The sequence below is a fragment of the Carcharhinus amblyrhynchos genome, chromosome 3 (genome assembly GCF_965287045.1).
Source record: "Carcharhinus amblyrhynchos chromosome 3, sCarAmb.v2.hapA, whole genome shotgun sequence".
Classification (NCBI taxonomy): domain Eukaryota; kingdom Metazoa; phylum Chordata; class Chondrichthyes; order Carcharhiniformes; family Carcharhinidae; genus Carcharhinus; species Carcharhinus amblyrhynchos.
This window is the reverse complement of record NC_137326.1, coordinates 97664439-97687390: the sequence shown is the minus strand read 5'-3', so window position 1 is coordinate 97687390 and position 22952 is coordinate 97664439. Positions and strand designations below refer to the sequence as shown.

Sequence of the window (22952 nt, the reverse complement as noted above, 5' to 3'; positions counted from 1 at the left end):
AGACGTTTTGTATGATCCTGTGCCACCTGCTATGATTTCTGTAGTGGATGGGAAGGGAAAATTCTGCCTTAGTGTCCCAAGAAGTGTAGGTTAGGGGGATTAACTGGGGTTACAGGGATAGACACTGGGTGGGATGCTGTGTCGGAGAGTCAGTGCAGACTTGATGGATCAAATGGCCCCCCCTTCTGCACTCTAAGGATTCTATGATTTCTCACTTATTTTTGTATTGTCACCAAATTGGATACATTTCAGTCAATGCCTTCACTGAGTCATTGATATAAATTATAAATAGCTAAGACCCAAGTACAGGTCCTTGCTGCATATTACTTATATCACTCTACTCTCCTGAAAATGACCCATTTATCCTTTCTCTCTGTTTTCAGTTGGTCAACTAATCTTCAATCTATACTAGTAAATGTTCCCAATCCCATGAGTTTTAATCTTTTGTGCTTTATTGAATGTGTTCTGAAAGAACAAATATATTACATCCATTGATTCCTCATTACTCACCTTGTTAGATACAACTTTTAAAAACTCTAATAGATACCATTTCATGAAATCGTGGGCTGGATCTTTCTAGAAGGCTGTGTTCACCATTCCCCCATCTGAAAAATCCCTTGGGAGACTGCAGGAGGAAAAAACTGACAGCCCCACAGTTATTTTAGACTTAGCAGAGTGCTCATTAGCTCAGGGTAAGACTTCTGCCCCAATCTGGGGAGGAATTTCCACCTTAGAGGGTTGCCGGCCAACCCAATTGGCAGACAACTCTGCCGTCCCAGCAACTCAGGTTCAAGTGGTGGCTGCGCTGTTCACACCGCACGCAGTCCCTGATAAAGAAGAGGTTATGGAGATCAGATTAATGTTAAGGCAAAGGTACCAATATTGTCTGGCTGGCAGGCTCCCCTCAGGGAGCTGAGGGGATGGAGGGACTGCGGTCTGGGTTGGGAGGCTGGGGAAGGATGGTCAAAGGAGGGGATGCCTCTGATGGGCATATGAGATCTTCAAAGTACCATCTGCCCATACCCCACATCAACCCGTGCAGTAAAACCTATTGAGTTACTTGCTTGCTCCCTGCCACAGGTAAAATAGCAGTGGAGACAGGATAAAGCACTTAAGTGTCCATTTATTATTGATGCTGCCTAATTTTATTATGGTTTTCAAAATGCCTTATTACCACATCCTTAATAACTAGCATTTTCCCTAGTACTGATGTCAGCCTATCTGATCTATAGTTCCCTGATAACATTCTCCCTCCTTTCTTGAACATTAGTGTTACATTTGATACCTTCCTAACGATGGGGTGCATTGTAGAATTGAAGGAATTCAGAAAGAGCGAAAACCAATTCATCTGCTATCTTTCCAAAGACCTGATAATCAGGTCTAGAGATTTGTTAACTTTTTGTTCTATTCGCTTCTCCACTATTTTTCTTTTCACTTTACGTTTCTTGTTATCTCTGGACCTTGGCTTGCCTACAAATTCAGATACATTCTTTGTGTCTTCTACTGTGAAGATAGGCACAAAATGTCTATTTTTCTTTCCAGGGTTGGGAAATTGATGCCAGGACAGTTTCTGGGTCCTGATCACATTATGCAGGGAATGCAAACATAGCCCTTGATTTCCAAGGAGTGACCTGCTAATTGCCTGGAGAGCTGGGTCGATGCTCAATTATTGGCCGCAGAGTGGGAGCAGGAGAAACATAGGACAACGGCGCTTAACTGTCTCTCTTGTCCTTGCAGGCTGTCATGAATTTTTTTTGAAAAAATATTTTTCAAAATCTTTAATTGAAATTCTGTAATTTGCAATGAGTCAGAACAAATTGTTTTTAAAACTAAGGCCAATTTCCAAGGCGAAAGTGAGAAAGGCAGACAAGAACCGGTAAAAATGGAGTGTAAAGAGAGACATTTCGCATCTCACCAGACATCCAAAACCCATCTCCTGCTGGTTGATATCAGAGAATGTGAAAACGGCCTCAGTTCAAATAAATTGAACTCTGGGACCAGAGACATTTCACTTGTTCTCTTTCACAATAAACAGGGAACTGGGATTAAAAAGCTCGCCGCAGCCCTGATCTGTGTGTACCGTTGCTGGTATGTCATTGTATGGGTGATACAGAAGTAAGAAGAGACAGAAGACAGCCACCCCTGCTAGGGCAGCTTGCGAACAAAAAGGGTCTCTCTGTCTCCCTCTGGTGCCAGAAGAAAGCTTAGTAAAAGCCAGAAGCTAAAGGAAATCAGCCACCATGTCGACTGTCTCCAAACTAACTGCTTACCTGCCAAAGTCAACTCTGTGAGAACCAAAAGAGAAAATGCTGGAAAATGGAAAATGCAGGAATGCCTACCCTGAAGAGGTACTGTTCTTCTCTCCAACAGGATTTCCGAATGTCCCCTCGTTCCCCCCCCAACCCCCCACCCGCCCATTCACCTTCACTGCTTTTCATTTCTCTCTTAGTGTTGGACCAGGTATGCCTTCCCTGAAGAACTGCTCTTCTCTCTGACAGGATTTCCATATCTCTCTATCCCCCTATCCACCTTCACTGCTTTCCATTTCTTTTGATTTTGATTTGATTTATTATTGTCACATGTATTAGTATACAGTGAAAAGTATTGTTTCATGTGCACTATATAGACAAAGTATACTGTTCATAGAGAAGGAAAGGAAAGGATGCAGAATGTAGTATTACAGTCATAGCTAGGGCATAGAGAAAGATAGTGTGAGGTAGGTCCATTCAAAAGTCTGAAGGCAGCAGGAAAGAAGCTGTTCTTAAGTCAGTTGGCACATGACCTCAGACTTTTGTATCTTTTTCCCAATAGAAGAAGCTGGAAGAGAGAATGTCTGGAGTGCATGGGGTCCTTAATTATGCCGGCTGCTTTTCCAAGGAAGGGGGAATTGTAGACAGAGTCAATAGATGGGAGGCTGGTTTGGTGATGGATTGGGCTACATTCATGATTTCTCTCACATTGTTGGACAGAAATGCCTACTCCGATGAAATTCAGCTTTTCTAGAATTGCTCAACTTAACGGCTGCAACATATCACCATCTGCGCTCACGGGCAATTCAAAGACTGATCCAAGTGGGTTTTTTATTTCTTGCTGAACTTATAACTGCTCATCTAATCAGTGCATGCGTGTTTTGCATTTTTACATTTTTTGGAATTTTTTTTAACGAACAAACTTACTTTTTCTTTGACTCAAAAGCTGATTAAAATGGCTCCCTCTAAAAACTAAATACATTTGGATTGGGAAAAGGTAACCACAGAGGAAAGGTTTCCTCATAAATTAACTTATTGCAACCAGTCAAGAGGTTTTGAATAAAAAAAAGGAGCCAGCTCATCCCTCCTCACCTGAGAGCATAACAAAATTAGGACCCATTTTGGAAAGTTAACAAATTAGGGGAGCTCACAGAGGGGCTGGTCGTAACAAAGAGGAAAGAGGTCGTAATGCCTGAGGAAAAGCAGACCACAGTCATGTCTCATCTGTACATCCTAATCACCATGAACAAGGAGCCACACAGATTGCCAGGGTGCCAGGCCAGAAGCCAGTCAGGCAAGAAGAATTGGGCATCCCTTATGGAGACAGTGACTTGATATTACAATTTGCAGTTTTGGGACTCTAGGCTTCTGATCACAAAGATTAGTCCTCATTATCTCTTCTTGTGTTTCCCAGAGGCCCACTTCATTAGGCACGCCTTGTAGTTCACTTACACCCTGTTCAGCACATTCAGTCACCTGGGCCATCTCTATGGCTTTTTCCAAAGAGATTTTAGTCTCAGTGAACAACTTTTTTTGTATTGTGAGGCTGTTGGTCTCAAAGACTAACTAGTCTCTTAACAATTTTCCTAAAGTTGGGTCGAATTTGCAGTGCTCTGCTAAACCTCTCAATCTGGCCCTGAACCCAGAAAGAAGTCTCACAACACCAGGTTAAAGTCCAACAGGTTTATTTGATAGTAATCCCACAAGCTTTCGGGAAATGGTGTTCCTTCGTCAGGTGTGTGGAAGGTCCTCAACCCGCACAGACATGAGGAGAATGTGCAAACTCCACACAGACAGTGACCCGAGCCAAGAATCGAACCCAGGACCCTGGAGCTGTGAAGCAGCAGTGCTAACCACTGTGCTACCGTGCCGCCACTTTTTATCTTATGCAGGCCCCATCCCCATAAACTCACATATTTACCCCACTAATCCCCCTAACCTACACATTTTGGCATACTAAGGGACAATTTAGCATGGCCAATCCACCTAACCTGCAATCTTCAGACTGTGGGAGGAAACCAGAGCACCTGGAGGAAACCCATACAGACACAGGCAGAATGTGCGAACTGCACACAGAAAGTTACCTGAGACTGGAATTGAACCCAGGTTGCTGGTGCTGTGAAGCAGCAATGTTAAGCACTGTGCCACTATGCTACTGTGCCACCCTTTCCTTAGAGGGGCCATTGTAGCATGGAGAAAAAATTGGAACTCTTTGACAGCATCTTCTGAACTTATGGCCTTCACCACCAATGGTGATACATGGAGGCACCACCAGCTGCAAAGTTCCCTCCAAGTTGCACACATCACCCTGACTTGGAAATCTGTTGCTGCTCATTGTTGTTGAGTCAAAATCCAGCACTTGCTCCCTAGCGGCATTGTGAGTACACCTACATCACATAGACTTCAGCAGTTCAAAATGACAGCTCACCACTACTTTCTCAGGGGCAATTAGGGATTGGTAATAAGTGATGAAACCTTACCAGTAATGCATTCATCCTAGGAGCAGTGCTCCGAAAACTCGTACTGCCAAATAAACCTGTTGGACTTTAATCTGATGTTGTGAGACTTTTTACTGTGCCCATCCCAGGCCAATGCTGGCTTCTCCGCGTCATCACATCCTATGAATACATTAAAAAATAAATTCTTCACCCTCTGTTAATGTCTGAGTGTCACCAACTCACTCTTCAACTCAAGCACTCTAAACTAAGTTGGTTCAAGAAGCAAACATTCCCTATAGATTTATTAACTAGCACATTTATCCCTGTCCACAAGCAAACAAGGATACGGTCCCATCACATAACCAGCACTGCCATTCCTAGATTTTATTTATTATATCGACACTTACTTACTGATATAATAGAATTTCTTGAAATATAAATTATATGCAGTCGAGGAATTTAATTTAATTTCAGGTTAATATGTAATTAATTTATTTTGTTTATTAACTCTGAGGAGACCAACCTGCTCTTCTTCAAAGTATAGGTCAGTACCGAGTCATCTTACACGTCCTCCCGAGAGAACTGTTGGTGCCTGGATTGAACAACTCATCCAAAAATACAACTCCCAAAAGGCAATGTTGCTCAATGCTACACTGAAGTATCGGTCCCAGATAGGGTTTACTTCAACCACACTGCACCACCATGGGGGCCAAGGTTAATAACCAGTGTTGTCAAAACATTTTAAAATGGATCATTATCAGCATTAAAATGGCAATCAAGGCCAGAATTCTAACTCCTAAAACCACTTGGAGTTTTTATGGCATTCTTCTTTGAGGTTAAATTGACAAAACTCTGGGACAGAAACCCAACGGGTCAGAATTCCACCCACTTCCAGTATTAATGGAGGCAGATGAGGTGTAGGGTTGGTCATCTAAAATCATTTGAAATAGTTGATCATTTAAAAATTATATTGAAGTTGTGTGCTTTCAGGTTAGAGGTTAAACATTTGGTTAAATAGAGCGGCAGGTTGGCACAGTGGCTAACACTGCTACCTCACAACGCCAGGGACCTTGGTTCGATTCCCGGCTTGGGTCACTGCCTGTCAGGAGTCTGCATGTTCTCCCCATGTCTGTGTGTATGTTTCCTCTGGGTGTTCCAGTTTTCTTCCACAGTCCGAAAGATGTGCAGGCTAGGTAGATTGGCTATGCTAAATTGCTCCTTAGTATCAGAGGGATTAGCTAGAGTAAATGTATGGGGTTGTGGAGATAGACTCTGAGTGAGATTGTGGTCAGTGCAGACTCAATGGGCCAAATGGCCTCCTTCTGCATTGTAAGATTCTATGACCTGAGCTAGTGAAATAACAGACAAGCCTCCTTTGTTCTGCCTTTCTCAGCTGCATGTAATATTACGGTGGGGATAGCAGAAACAGATCCTTAGTTGGTCATCAATAAGCATAGGGGTAAATGGACTGATTGGCACCTAACCTGCCTCCTATATTAAGAGGCACAACTTGTGGTTGGGCAGAAAGACAAGCCACTACTCTAAGTGGTCCTCCACCTGTAAATAGGTCAGCTTGGTGGCCATAAACTCCAACCCATGAGTTAAGTGCTTTTACTGCACTGCTTGTGGGCAAGGAAGAGCAGAAGTGGTTCCTTCAGGTTCAATAAGCAACACAATTAAAACCCCAGTCCTGGCAATCTGTCCACTTCCTTCCCATTCCCACTGGACTCCCTTAATCATCTTTGGACACTGATGTAGGGGGGCTAAATTAGGCTAATAAAACACATAATCATGGTTTAAGAACACTAACACAGTACTGACTTAAGAGTGAATGATCTTAGACTACAGAGAGAGTACTGACAAGAGTCGTCACTGTAAAAGACAGCTCTAACTGAATAACATATATTTCTCATTTAAAACATGTATTTTGAATTTATTAAGTGGATGCAGTTTGCTTTTAGAATACATTTTGTGAAACTTCCGCCAACAGCAAGATTCAGCAGGGTTTGATGGGATGACATAGTAGACAGAGCCTGCATTCTGTAGGACAATGGATTTACTAACCAGTTTATCAGCAACTGTCAGGAACAAATTGGCTACCAATGCAAATTTGATGAATTGAACTATACAGCTCAAAATTGACAACACAGGTGCAAGACAGACGTAAGGATTTTCTCAGAGTTGGACGTGTGTCATGTGGGTTTGAGCCTTGGAAATCATTCTCCCCTTTCACTGTCCAGTGTGCGGTGTTGCTGGGCAACTGAGGGAGGTAATATCTGAAATTAAAGACAAATAAAATCCATGAGGTCAGGATGTAAATTGTTATTGGCTGGACTTGATGATAGGGATAATAATTGACTGATCTGTATTAATGTTTACTGGATTATGCCTATCTTATGGAAAAGTGGAAAATATGATTTTGAAAATGTATAATTGCCCTCGTGGACGCATTGTTTTTCAGAGTGATATTGGGCTGCTCACATTCTCTACCTGCAGACATCTTCATATCATTCTCCCATTGTTTGGTCAATAAAGTCACATCTTAGAATCAGTGCACTGAGTTAATGAGTCTCTGTGTTTAGCTTAAATTTTAACAGCTCTTTTGAAGCTGTTAAAATTTAAGCTAAACACAGAGACTCATGAAACCCCACAATAGACACCCCACAATTGTGATCACCAAATTACATTTACCTCTTCCCCACTTAAATACCTAACATAGCCCCAAGCCTGGTCTCCCTGAGATCAGTACTTCCTCCTTTCTCAACACCATGATCTCTCCTACTCATTCAATGCACCCTACATGCTTTCTTAAGCTTTGACTCCAACCAAAAGGCATCCAATTTATCAACTAGATTTCTTGCAGGTAGTAACCCCACAGCATAAAAAGCAGTTCAGCCAAATTCAGAAGATTTATTTGGGAAATCATTCTTCAGGAGTTAACATACTAAGTAGGAGCAGGAGTAAGCCATCTCAAGTCATTCATTAAAATCACAGCTATTCTGATTGTAACATCAACTTCACAGTCCTTCTGACCCCTGATAATTTTATACCCCCTTAATTATTAAGAATCTATCCAGCTCTGCTTTGACAGTATTCAAAGAATCTGCTTCCATTACCTTTTGAGGAAGAATTCCAAAGACTCAGAGCCCTCTAAGAGAAATAAATTCTCCTAATCTCTGTCCTAAATGGGCAACCCAACCTCACAGCAACTTCTCTCTCCCCACCTCCATCCCACAACACAGAGAATATACATCCAGGCTTAAGTCCACAAGCCCAAGTTTCAAAATGCTATTTATACCTGGTACTGGTATAATTGGCTGGACAGTTGGGTAGTAATACAGAGCAAAGTTCAAACAGCATGAATTCAGTTCCTGTACTGGTTGATGTTATTCATGAAGGCCCATCTTTCATACAGTGAAAAGTATTACTTCTTGTGTGCTATACAGACACAACATACCATTCATAGAGAAGGAAACAAGAGAGTGCAGAACATAGTGTTACAGTCATAGCTAGTGTATGGAGAACAATCAACTTAATGCAAGGTAAGTCCATTCAAGAGTCTGATAGCAGCATGGAAGAAGCTACTCTTGATTCAGTTAGTATGTGACCTCAGATTTCTGTATCTTTTTCCTGAAGGAAGAAGGTGGAAGAGAGAGTGTCTGGGGTGCTTGGGGTCCTTAATTATGTTGGCTACTTTGCTGAGGCAGCGGGAAGAGTCAATGGATGGGAGGCTGGTTTGCATGATGGACTGGGCTACATTCACAACCTTTTGTAGTTCCTTGCGGCCTTGGGCAGAGCAGGAGCCATACCAAGCTGTGATACAACAAGAAAGAATGCTTTCTATGGTGCATTTGAAAAGGTTGGTGAGAGTCGTAGCTGACATGCCAAATTTCCTTAGTCTTCTAGTCTGAGAAAGTAGAGGAATTGGTAGGCTTCCGTAACTATAGTGTCAGCATGGGGGTACCAGGACAGGTTGTTAATGATCTGGACACCTAAAACCTTGAAGCTCTCAACACTTTCTACTTTATCCCCACTGATATAGACAGGGGCATATTCTCCTTTACACTTCCTGAAGTCAAAGACAATCTCCTTCGCTTTGTTGACATTGAGAGAGAGATTATTGTCGCTGCACCAGTTCATCAGATTCTCTATCTCATTCCTGTACTCTGTCTCGTCATTGTTTGAGATCCGACCCACTATGGTCGTGTCGTAGACAAACTTGAAAATCAAATTAGATTGCCCCTTGCCTGAGGTGTGGTGATCCTCAGGTAAAATCATCACCAGTCAGTTCTTCCTCAAAGAGGAGAGCAACCTCTGGTCATCAGTGACTTTACCTTTCATACCCATATATAATCCTCCTCTCTACTTACAGACACACATCTACATTTTCCAGCAGGGGTCACTGGAGGACAATAGTCAAGATAGAAAGTCGCGTTGTCAGGTGCAAGACTTTATCTTGGCAATCAATTAGTTCAGCACAGAGGGATTAAAGGTGGGACTTCCCAGCTCTGTATGAGTCACAAGATAGCTTCATTCACCAACGCTAAATGTTTTTCAAATAAAACGCCAACGATCAAGGGGAAATACAACCAATTATAAAAAATCTTTTCCCACACTCTGCTACGAGAAGCAGCTGATTCCTCAACACTTGAATATGATTTTGGTTCAATGTCACTTTGACTCTGAGATGGTACAGGATGTGGTTGATGCTCTGAACCCCGGCCAATCTCCAAAACTACAAGGAAGAATTAGCAGTCGCTGCTACTTGTAATCCAGGGTTTGGAGTTCATTTTGATGAAATAGGAGCGTTTCTGGAATTGTGTGAGAGAGACAGAAAAACAAGTTTAACCATAAAGGTTGGGTGAACGGTATTCGGAGCGTTATTTGGGTGCCGTGTGCCCGTTTCTTCCGGCTTCTCCTGACAACAAGTATGTGCAACGTAACCTCCAATGAGTCTCAATTCGTGAAGACGTTTCAGTATGTGGTGCACATACCAACCTTCACCCTGGGACTGATCATTAATTTGGTTGCCCTCTGGATTCTCTGCGTCCGAATAAAGAAGTGGATGGAATCTACGATCTACATGACAAATTTGATTATGTCTGACATATTTCTGCTGTTCTCCCTGCCTTTCAAGATCCACGCCGGCAAAGATGGTGGAAAGTGGGACCTGGGACCAATATTCTGCAAGTTTGTGGAATCTCTGTACTTTGTGAACACTTATGGGACAATCCTGTTAATAATGCTGATCTCGTTGGATCGGTACATCGCTATCAAACACCCTTTCCTGGCAAGAACCTTCAGGTCGCCAAAGAAAGCCATCATCGCCTGTACTGTGATGTGGGTTTGCATTTGGGCTGCCAGCATTCCAAACTACATCCAGGATGATCACTGTGTAAACAAATGTTTTACACATTTTGAGACGTTTTGGAAGGACGGTACAATTCCCCTGACAATGGAAACTATCTTTGTAATCTCTGCCATTACTGTGATATTCTGTAGTGTTCAGACAGTCAGAACGCTGCGAAGAGTGGAAGAAGAGAGAGACGGCATGAGCATGAGGACGTCTATGAACATTATTTCTTCAAATCTGGTGACCTTCCTTCTCTGCTTTACACCATATCATCTGGCCATGCTGCTGTACCTTTTAGCGAAGTGGGACTACATAACAACTGAGACGCCTCTGCGAGCCTTTGTCCAGATTTCTCAGTGTTTGGCAACTATAAACTGTTGTCTGGATGGAATGTATTACTATTCCATCACTAAGGAGTTTTGGAAAACAAAGATCAAGAAAACGTACAGTTTGAACACATATTAGATGACCAGCAGAATCCGTCAGGAGAACATAAGCCTGGATCAGATTCTAATCATCCATTCTGACCTGAAGTGAAGAACAGTGCATGTTGGTAATGAAACTAATTTCGTGATGTGATTTCATAGAATGAAAACTAGCTTTCCAATAATTTGGATACATAATTTTAACCTTCGGAAAAGATTATTTTTACATTTGGGCGGTTATCCAAAGGTGACAGATTTGTTTCATTGGGATCTTTAAAAAAAAGTTAAAGTTTATTTATTAGTCACATATTTATCAGGCTCACATTCACACTGCAATGAAGTTACTGTGAAAATACCCTAGTCACCACAAAAGAGCAATCTAAAGGAGATATTAACACTTGACAGCCACAGTCTAAATTGTTTAGTCCAGGCTGACTGGAAATCCAAGCTTTGGACATGATTTTAGAGGTCATAGTGATCATAGAGATTTACTGCATGGAAACAGGCCCTTCAGCCCAACTTGTCTATACCACCCAGTTTTTACCACTCAGTTAGTCCCAATTGCCCACATTTGGCCCATATCCCTCTATATCTATCTTATCCATGTAACTATCTAAGTGCTTTTTAAAAGACAAAGTTGTACCCGCCTCTACTACTGCCTCTGGCAGCTCTTTCCAGACACTCAACACCCACTGTGTGAAAAAATTGCTTCTCTGGACCCTTTCGAATCTCTCCCCTCTCACCTTAAACCTAGGTCCTCTAGTTTTAGCCTCCCCTGTTTGGGAACAGATGTTGACTATCTACAATATCTATGTCACTCATTATTTTATAGACTTCTATAAGGTCACCCCTAAGTCTCCTATGCTCCAGGGAAAAAAAGCCCCAGTCTTTCCAGCCTCTCCTTATAACTCAAACCATGAGTCCTGGAAGCATCTTTCTTTAATTTACAGGGGGGATCTAGGCTGCATTTATACCAACGGTTCTATATTGTTGCAAATTAATTTGAAATGTGCATAAAGTCAAATATTGCCATTCAACTGAAAACAGACAAGCTGATTTCATAATCAGTTTAATTTCACAAAATGTGTAGCCTTGATCTATATGATGTAGATCAGCTGCCTCAGAATGGAGGACATGTCAAGAGAGATACAAAACAAAAGGAAGTTTTAATTTTAAATAACAAATAATGCAATGTAAGAACTTTTTAAAAAAATGGTAAGCAAAAGAAATTATATAAAACAAAAGATCAGATAGTGCAAATAGATGGGGTGGCATAGTAGTTAGCACTGCTGTCTCTCAGTGCCAGGGACCCAGGTTCAATTCCCAACTTGGGTCACTGTGCAGAGTTTGCACATTCTTCCATATCTGTGTGGGTTTCCTCCAGATGCTCTGGTTTCCTCCCACAGTTCAAAGATGTGCAAGTTAGGTGGACTGGCCATACTAAATTGCCCCTTAGTGTCAGGAGGATTAGCTAGGGTAAATGCATGGGGTTATGGGGGTAGGATCTTGGTGGGATTGTGGTTGGTGCAGAGTCGATGGGCCAAATGACTGTCTTCTGCATTGTAGGATTCTATGAATAGAAAGCAAAATTGAGAAAAGGTTAGGGAAATGAAAAGTGACATGGAAATAACAGATTAAAACTTTTCATTCAAATTGTTCACAAAATATATTTTATATATTCATTCATATATTTAGGAAAGTAGAAATAAGCTTTTGATTCAAAGTTCAAAATATCATTTTATATTAACGTATTTAGAACCATGTAATATTGAACCAATTTACCTAATTAAACAAACTAAGGGACAAATCAAAAGAGCTTCACCTTAAAGGGATATTGCATCAAACAAAAACTAATGGCAAAGGAAACATAAAGCATCAAATCAAAATGTAATTAAGGGAAGTCTATAAAACACCCCAGACCCCATGGTGCCCACTGGGCATGAAATGCCTCTATGATGCCAGCAGACACTGTATGCCACCTCTCCAGGGACATGCAACCGCAAAGACAATCATAGTAGAAGGGCAAACAGTTGGGCCAAGTGACCTTCTCAATTGCCTGCTGCCTGGACCTGTTTATGGTGAGTTTGGCCAGGCCTGGGGATAGATTCACAAGGAGGCCTTCCTCCTTCCCCACCCCTTCCTAACTGGGGCGGGCCAGTGACACAGTTGTTAGCACTGCTGCCTCACAGCACCAAGGATCCGAGTTCAATTCTGGCATTGGATGACTATATATGTTAATTGTATGTTCTCCCCTTATCTGTGTGGATTTCCTCTGGGCGCCCTGGTTTCCTCCCACAGTCCAAAGATATATAGGTTAGGGGAATTAGTGGAGTGAGTACGTGGGATTATGAGGATAGGGCCTTGGTAAAAGTTGGTTCAGACTCAATGGGTCAAATGGCGTCTTTTTGCACAGTAGGGACTAGATCGGGAGCATTAGACTGAAATACAAACAAAACTCTATTAAAAGGTTATTTATATAACAGAAAAGGTGATACAGTCTATTACAATTTACATTTATGTAGTCCAATGGCTCCACAAGGCTGCAAAAAGTGCAGGCATCTTGGGAATCTGTGAATGAATCCATCCTGTGAATGCATGGGACTGTATCGCACAGCACTTTCCACCTTCCCCTGATTGTAAGGGGGGGACTCCTACAGACAGACTGGGGACCTCTGCAACCAGACAGCAGCAAGGCAAGTCCAGGTGCAAGGAAGTGAAGGATATGCAGCAGCACTAGGTCTTTATACATAACCAGAAGCAGAACCCAATTTAGGGAGGTTCTGTTCCAGCCTTGCCCCACACAGATGGAAGTTCCAAAAATCCCCTGGAATTCTGGAGCAGTTATAAGTAAAGCTTAACTTAAGAGGGAAAATGATGAAGTTAGGGCTAACAATACTAAGAGTAATTATGAGGAATATAGAAAGTAGAAGAAAATACAGTTTAAAAGAGAATCTGAAGAAAGATGAGCAAATAACATTTTCTTGGTAGGCCGAAGGGCCTGTTCCTGTGCTGTATTTTTGTAAGTACAGTAATGTGTTAGGATTTTGTTTTTAAAGTAAATTGCTAATGAGACAGTGGGCCTACTCAGGAATGAAAGAGTGAGTCTAATTACGGAGGATGAAGAGATTCTGCTGATAACAACTACATATTTTGCTTTAGTTTTTGTGAGTAATGAGGAAAGCGAAAACTTAGCTTGCTAAAGGAGGATGTGGAAAATTGAAAAAGTGAACAGTAGATAAAGGGTTTGGTCCTGAAAAGAAGAGTGGGAACAAGGTGAATAAGTCAGCAGACTCTATATCGTATACCCTAAGCTGAAGAAATAAGTCAGAGAATAAAGAGATTTGGGCCATAATTTTTGAATCTTTGCTAAATTGTCTTGCGGGGTTACAGGTATTTGATGTCCTTGTTCATGGACAAGAACTTGCATTTATGTAGCACCTTATTAGCACAGTGAAACACCCTAACAGGCTTCACTGGAGTAATATGAAACAAAATTCACCACTAACTGCCATAAGAAAATAATGGAGAGATATTAGAATAGTAAGAAAAGGATAGATAAAACAGGGGAATTAAAGCAGAGTTTATCTAACCTTACCTGTAGGTGAACTCTTAGAATCCATCATTCAAAGACATAATTAGTAAACATGTAGAAATGCATAGGTTGATAGTGTTCATCATCTAATCTCCTTGCTGCTGTAGGCATTGCAAAAAACTGCCACTTCTATTCCAGTGGGGGCTCCTCATCCCAGTATGACTTCAGATAAAATTACAGTTCATGCCATTTCTCTTCAGTATCCTCTAATCTTCCACTGAAGTTGTACCAGGAGGGATTCATTATAGGAAGTTGAGTGAAACCAAACAATGATGACAAGCAAGGTTTAACGATGAGGAATTGCACATAGGTGTGAGATTATTTGTCAGGTGATTTGGTTAGATGTGAGGTTATTTGTAACAACACAGATGTTGTGGTGCCGTTGACACTGTAACAGTTGGCATTCACTTGTCATTATGTTAAACTGAAACTGTCAGCAACTTGTGGAGTCTGCATATCTCCAGAAGAACGGTGCAATCCAGAAATTGATGTCAATGATTCTGGACTCATCTAGAAGATAGTGAAGGTCGATTGCAATCAATGGAGATCAATGAAATGACAAGAACATCCACTATTACATGTTAGTATCAATTTAAATACTCTTGAAAACTTGTTGAATGAAGTGCGACTGAGGTTTTAAACAGCATAACAACTTCATAATTACTGCTAGCTATCCTCATTAAGATCTGACAACCTTAATTTGTAATTATTGAATATCAAATTTCTTCGAAGTAAGAAAACATTCCATGTATTGTATTCTTCTAACATTTGTTTTTATAGTTTAGATTACATCTTAATTCAATCAGAATCATATATTTAGCTTTCTGAAATCTTAATTTATAGGTGAAGTATATTAACTACTTCCAACTTCTTGATGCCTACACACATTTGATATAGCTGCTGCACATCAAGACAAGGTGCCAGACTTAAACTAGCATCAGCAAAGGGGATTCCCCCACCCTTGAGACTGCTAGATCTTAGTGGGCAGCTTTCTTCAAAGTCATAGGAACTTGTCACTTTCTACTCTACTTTTCAACAGCAAAAAAGTGCTCAGAAAATAGTCGACTCTTTTTTTTAAATCAGGCTTTTAAGTTACTTGCTTCGCCGTTGCAGTATTTTTTGATGGAGTTGCTTCTGTTATTGTGATAGGTGACGCAGGGCTAGTTGAGCAAAACAGTTGGGTTTGCAGTGAGTTAAAGAGGTTAAAATGTCAGACATCCCTTTCTGACCCAAACCCACTTCCAACTCACCGGTGTCCAGTTTCAGCTGAAGTCGCACAATGGAGAGGTAACAAACCCAGTGCAAAGATGCTGATAGCAGACTAAATTTCCAAATTAGATTTAACCTATTACTTTATGGATAGGTTATAGCTGGAAGATCATCTGCCTTGATCATGCAATACACTGAAAAAGTTTAAATAGAGTTATAGCTAGCTTTGGTGCATATAAGTTTATTACGTTTGATACGTTCAGCCAAATTTTTAACGCCATGTGGAATGAATTGAATGGCTGGATATTGGCAGTTATGTTGGTGGGAATTTGGAATGAGGCCAATAATGGTCTCTTGGTAATTAACAATACAGGACAATCAATTGGATAGATAGGCCTTTTACAAAGCATTTATTACTAATACGATAAAAAGATAACATTCTAAGGTAAGACTGTGTACATATTTTGATTAGAGACAAGACGGTTATTTTGGTAAGCAATCACTTGAAGTATGAGACAAAGTAAGTTACATTCTTGATCACACCCTCTGTTAATGAGACTATAGGATTTTTTTAATGTTAGACCTTACCTCCATTTTGAAATATAATTGCCTCCCCATTCAATCTCTTGTTGATAGCAGTTTGATATGGCTCCCAATTCTTCAAAAAGATATACATTTTTCAAGCAATTACAATTAATCCAAGAAAGTAAACATATACATTTTAACTTTTACTTATTACTTGAGAGTGTTTTCACAAACATATTTTGCAAGGTATTAAGACAGTGTATATTGATGTATATATCATGATGAATCTAATATTTTGTTCCATTATTGTGTTTTGTGAATAAAATACATTTTGCAAAGCATTTCTTGTGTTGTAGCATTTATAAAGTAAAATTTAAATCCATCTTCCCACATGGTAAAAGATTTTGACATTGATCTTTAGTAAAATTGTATTTAAAATAACCAAAATGAGGGGCTTACTTTCTATCAGTGGGTACTCATAACCATCAGGCATCTAAATGGGTTTTTAAAGTGTGAGGTGATTCATTTTAGTAGGACAAACCTGAATGCGGATTACAGGGTCAAAGGCAGGGTTCTGAGGAGTGTGGCGGAACAGAGAGATCTTGGGTTTCATACCCACAGATCTCTGAAGGTTGCCACTCAAGTGGATAGAGTCATGAAGAAGACTTATAGTGTGTTAGTGTTTATTAACAGGGGTTTGAGTTTAAGAGCCGTGGGGTTATGCTGCAATAATACAGGACCTTGGTGAAACCACATGTGGAATATTGTGTGCAGTTCTGGTCACCTCACTATAAAAAGGATATGGACGCATTGGAGAGAGTGCAGAGGAGATTTACCAGGTTGCTGCCTGGTTTGGAGGGTAGGTCTTATGAGGAAAGGTTGAGGGAGCTGGGGCTTTTACTTTAGAGTGGAGCAGGACGAGAGGCAACTTAATAGAAGTTTATAAGATGATGAAGGGCCTAGATAGAGTGGACGTGCAGAGACTATTTCCTCGGGTGGATGTAGCTGTTACTAGGGGGCATAACTATAAGGTTCGTGGTGGGAGATATAGGAGGGATGTCCAAGATAGATTTTTTACTCAGAGAGTGAATAGGATGTGGAATGGACTGCCTGCTGTGATAGTGGAGTGGGACACTTTAGGAACTTTCAGGCAGCTATTGGATAGGCACATGGAACACACCAGAATGATAGGGAGTGGCATAGCTCGGCACAACATCGAGGGCCGAAGAGCCTGTACTGTGCTCTACTGTTCTATGTTCTAAAGCAACTGCCCAATGAGATAAGGCATCTTTTCTTCCCTGCTGCCTACTTTATATTCTTTCGTCCAGCTTTTATTCACTGCATCTTACTTATTGATTCCATTTATAGCTGAACTACTTTAAGAGTGGAATAGTTTCGATATTTAATCTCTCAACAGTATTCCCTGGTACTAAAAAGTGTGGGGAGGTGGGTGGGAGCGGTGGGGTAGTGAGTACAACTGCACTTCACAATTCTTCTGAAACAGGAAGGGATGAATGACCTTGAAATGTAAACAGTGGTTGGAAAAGAAAATTTGAGATGTGTTTGGATATGGCAAAGCGGATGAATGCTTTGGAGTCTTTTAGGAAGTCTGATACAGTCATGAAGAGAGATAAATAAATTGAAGGAAACTGCGTTTACAGATTGGCAGTTAGAGGGGGTTGGGGTCAGGGTAAATATGTCAGATATGCTGCACTAATCTGAGTAATGGCCAAAGTTTATATTAAGGCTAAACTTTTCAGAATGTTTAGCAATCAGGCAAGATTTATTAGCCTTCCTCCAAATAATTTTGAACTAATTGCAGTTCACTCTTAATGATACGAGCTAAAATTGGCATTCTGAAGGTAAATTTATACATCTTCACATTGCTCAAGTGAAGGAGCTAACTCTGTGATGCATACATTAAATTTCTAACTTGTATTGAATCAGAAAAAAGATGTAGCTTTCTACATGAACATCAATGGGGTCATTTTATAACTTTGTGCTGGTGGTGGATGTGACTCATTGGATATAAATCAAGAGTAGTGACTTTGGCTGAATCTGTTGTTTCCCTTATCGGAGGAAACAAGATCAATCATAAAGCCCTAGTACTGCAACTTCTGAAAATGTCTAATTCCAGGAAGGCTGCCAGCTCATTCTGGCAGTGAGTTTGGCCCCTTTTACGTCCAATGAAAAACAGTTGCACCCACTGGTGACAATCTGTTTACATATTGAGTCAGCTTATCTACATTGGCTTATTCTGATGCGGAGATGCCGGTATCAGGCTGGTGTCACTAGTTCTGCCCATATGCCAATTGTGCCTGTAATGAGATAAAGTCAAGCAACAGGGACAAAAACAAAATGAGCAGAGTGATAATCATGTTTCTTCTCAGGACCCTGCATCCCTTATCAATCTCAGTAGTTCCACCTAATGAAGTACATAAATTTAATGGAGTGCAACCACAACATTGGGAATGTAGAAGGTTATAAAAACAGCATAGCAATAGTTCTTCTCATCTTTCCTTCCACTGTGATGAAGGACCAGTAGTAAGCTCAGCATCTCAGCATCTCTGAGAAATGGGAAGCAAGAAATCAGAGGAAGACAGAAACAAACTTGATCTTTGCACTATCCCACAGATTGATGCTTCAAGTAATCTGCTGCACCACCATACTGACCATCACTGATGAAGATACCCACCTCATCCAGATAAATGAGCGGAGCAAAATTGAGGGGCGAATTTTCCTGTTCCGCCTGCCATGGGAATAGTAGCAGGCAAAGTGCAGACCATGGAAAAGACCATTGGCCCTGGGTTGGATTTTCCAGTTTTGGGGTCAATGTAGCTGGAAAATCCAGCCCTTGTGTTTGATTTCCTTTGATGTTGTATAATGAAAAAATACACTTTCTTTCTTTAACAGGATCATAAAATCCCTACAATGTAGATGGTGGCCAGTTGGCTTATCGAGCCTGCACCGACAACAATCCCACCAAGATCCTATCCCCATAACCACACATTTTTAATCTGCTAATCCCCCTGATGCTAAGGGCAATTTACCATGGCCATTCAACATAACCCATACATCTTTCAAACTGTTTTGAGAAAACCGGGGCATCCAGATGAAACCCACGCAGACACAAGGAGAATGTGCAAACTCCACATGTGGCCAGAATTGAACCTGGGTACTGGCACCATCCAAAGATGTGATAACCACTGAACCTTCCTGCTACCATGGTTATGTCAAGTATCCAAAAGTCAATACATTAAAACATTATTTCCAACAGTAACCATAGTTATAAACTTTTTAAAGTTCTTCATTGCTGAATATAGCCATCATTGTGTTCGACCTATGTTCTTAAGTAGGCACTGTGTATTTGGAAGCAGTTGAATGAAATTACATTGGATAAATACAACGAACACTTTTTAGCTTTAGTTTAGAATCCCTAAAGAGCAGAAAGCAGTCCATTGAATTTGCACCCGCTTTCCGAAAAACCGTCTGAAGAAGGAAATGGGTTAATGAACTTTGTAATATTTAAAGATTTATGCAAAGTATTACAAGACTTGTTTTTACATCCCTGTAAGCTTGTATGCCAGTTAACTTGTTTGTGCGAGCTTCTGACCTTGTATGCTGGCTAAACAAACGACAGGTGTCGAAATGTGATGATGGCTAATCACACTAGAGGAACAGAACAGAGACAGTCGTGATCTTGGGACAGCTACGATTACAAAGGACTACGCAAAGGATGAAACCACTGAGGCAGCAATAGCCACATGATGGATGATGAACCATGACAGATATCCTGGAGAACTGCCAACGTGACTAGGGGCAGGAACCAGGATGTATAAAAATTTTACTCTTACTTGGTTTCGGAGAGAAGTCTGGTGAACTGCTTTAGGAACTGGGCTTCTCCCAAAAGCTTTTGTAATAAACCTACTGTACTTTGACTCATGACTAGTCTCAGAGGTATGATTTACCAACAACAAATTGGTGCCGAAACCTGGGATCTGTTTACGGGTCTGGTTAATGGCCACGACCAGAGTTCCGGAATAGATCACCAAACTTAAAAGGTCAAACTACAGTAGGTGATCATCTGTGATGAGAGAGTGTGTGAATGAAAGCTGTCTAAACTGAACACATATGGATAAGGAGATATCCGTCTCTAACACCCAGCCTTAGACCAGTTGTTAAGAGGGGTAGTCCCCACCTCCCCACACACACACACACACACACACACACACGCCCCCCCCCCCCACCCCCAACGCGAACGTCAGGATTTTGAAGTGGGTGTGGAGACTGGAGAAAGAGATTCCTGGGGTGTGATATTCAGACGTGAGTGAGAAAGACACTGTCTGAGTGATCGCCGGAGTAGAAGGAAAAGCCGGCATAAATAGTATGGTATGGAGGGGTCTGATCAGCCCTGACAGGTGTCAGCGGACTCTGATAAGAGCGACCTAGGAGTGGGGGAGTGAGAAAGGAGAATAGAAGACTCCAGGTGGTGAGTATAAACTTATCTGTATTATGGCAGGATCACAAGGACTGTGGGGACCCCCGGGATCCCTGATAAACGAATATATAACTGAGAGGGACAAATTCATTAAACAGATGAGAAAGGAGAGTGGGGTTCATCCCACCCACTAAACCAACAATGGAAATGGTTGGAAAAGGACAGAACTCAGAAAATTGGAGTTCTCATAGTTCACCAATTAGCCGGATTAATTGAACAGGTCTCAGTCTCGAGTAAGAAATGGGCTGACGACAAAGCAAAAATCAAAATGTTGGAAGCAGGCAATGGAGAAGTAGAAAAGAGAAACCAAATTTTAGAGGACCCCGACTGGAGATCCTTGTCTCCCTCAGGGCTAGCCATACAACCCACGGCACCCGTGGGAGACTTCGCCATAGAGTTAAACGCTGAACTCGATGTTCAGGAATGCCTGAAACTGCCCAAACTGATAGAGCCTTTTTACAAGCATTTAACGATGGGCTGTCACCAGCTCACCAGAAAATCCTTAAAATGGGAGTTATTTGTTCCTGGGATTATCAAAGCATTAATGAACACATTGTAAAATATTCTTACACCTAACTTCAAGAAGAAGTAAAATTCTATGATTGTCATTTTCATAAAATGTAAATAGATAGAGCACTGCAGATTGTGGTATGTTTACTTGGAGCTATTGAAGTGCAAAACAAAGATTTCGTATACTTGGTGACCCCGAATGTGATCTATTTTAGATTAATGTTTTCAAGCTCAAATAGTATTTACCACAGAGTGCAAGGAAAGATATGTTTCTGAGATGGTGATTATTTCCACATATTTTGAAAAGCACTGAACTGTCTAAATTGGGTAAAAAGTCTGACAACACCAGGTTTTAGTCCAACCTATTTATTTGATAATATACTCGCAAGTTTTCGGGTTAGCCCCTTCGTCAGGTCACCTGATGAAGGGGCTAACCCGAAAGCTTGTGAGTATATTATCAAATAAATAGGTTGGACTAAAACCTGGTGTTGTCAGACTTTTTACTGCGTTTACGCCAGTCCAACGCCGGCATACCCACATCCTGTCTAAATTGACCATATAAAACATCAAAAATACCAGAAAGAGTAAGCTTACGCTATAACTGATCGTGTATGCGCATAATTCTGATTTGCAGTTGTCATGAACAAGGATAAGCCTTTCATGATGTGCCTGGGATTCCAAAATACTGTAGTGTACGGTGCAAGTACCCTCACTTTTTAAAGCAAAAAATGTTAATACACTGTTTATTTTGCTTCAGTTTTGAGACCTTTAATCTTATTAGCTTCCAAATGCACCTTGTATTCTAATTATTAAAATGTTTTAATATACTGTGAGCAGTGCTGGGCATTTGGCCAAACTTCAAGAGGAACTACATTATTTTGCTGTCAATATATCATTGCTGATAAGTTAACCCTTTGAGTATTAACTGACCTCTCTTGCTTCCAGGGAATCTGAAGTAATTATTTCTTTTAATCTCTAACAACCATTCAATTAAAATAGATTAGAGAAGCATGCAGAACCATGCAGTGTTTCTCAAAGCATAACTGCTCAGAAAGAATCCTCCAAATATTAACCCGTTTTTGATTCTGGTGGTGTAATATTATTGTTAATTTATTTTATTTTAACACAATTTGAAAAGGAGCCCATCTTTTGTCAACACTAACTCTGATTCAGTGATGACCTAAGCCATTTTTAGTTAAATTGTTTGCACTTTTTATTATTGAGGGGACTAATAATTCTGTCGCTTGGGCATGAACTTGTAAGTGTCCTGACTGAGTGTAAAATCACCTGGAGACTACAGAATAGGTCTCATTCTTTACTCTGTTGCTGTGGCAATGTTTTCAATGTGAATTTATGCAACCAGCACAGAGGCATGAGCTTCTGACATTAATGTGAACATCAGAAGGTCACAAGAGGCCATAAAAAGGGAGTTGTAATGAAACTGTGATGTTTCAAAGCTGATGAATTAGTACAATGGGTATCTGGAATTAAAGACGGACCAGATGAGAAACCATACCCCGACTAAAACAGGAAAATGTTAGTGCAAACAGTGGAGGAACTAAACCAAAGAATAGATGCCATAATTGTGGAAAGCCAGGCCATTTTGCCAGAGACTGTAGGGCTCTGAAGAGGGGTAGAAGGAAGACCCCTGCCTGCCAATTTTGCAATAAAGAGGGCCACACAGAGGCCACCTGTTGGAGCAAACACGGACAACCTGGTCAGGCTTCCCCTGCCATCACAGAAGGGGTAAACTGACAAGGGGCAGCCACCACAAGTTTGGGTAAGAAAGAGGGTAGAATTTAGGTGTTTGCATTAGTAGGGGGCCGACAATGTAAAATGTTGGTGAACACGAGAGCTTCCATATCTATCACAGACCAACCCTTACCCATAATGAATAAAATGATCTATGTAAAAGGAATTAATGATCAGAAGACCTCTGCCTACAATCTGCGAAACAATGTGCTCAATTCACAGATATGTGAGGTGGCAGACCTCCAATCAAGCCGAACTGGTTCGCGGGAAGTTGCGCGCAGGCGAACGGGTTTGCAGGAAGTTGTGCACGGGCGATATAGCCTTAGAACCTTTGTATAATGGTCACACGGGTTATAGAATGATTCTCTTGCTGCTTCTCACGACCTTTGCCCTGTCAGCCA

General features: G+C 41.0%; 1 protein-coding gene across 1 annotated transcript; it reads left to right on the top strand.

The window, feature by feature from the left end:
- The first annotated feature begins 9603 nt into the window (after positions 1 to 9603).
- LOC145341462 (lysophosphatidic acid receptor 6-like) lies at positions 9604 to 11737 on the top strand. Its single transcript, XM_080186428.1, has one exon. It carries the CDS (start codon positions 9618 to 9620, stop codon positions 10503 to 10505), a length of 888 nt encoding a protein of 295 aa, XP_080042554.1. The 5' UTR covers positions 9604 to 9617; the 3' UTR covers positions 10506 to 11737.
- The last annotated feature ends 11215 nt before the right edge of the window (positions 11738 to 22952 follow it).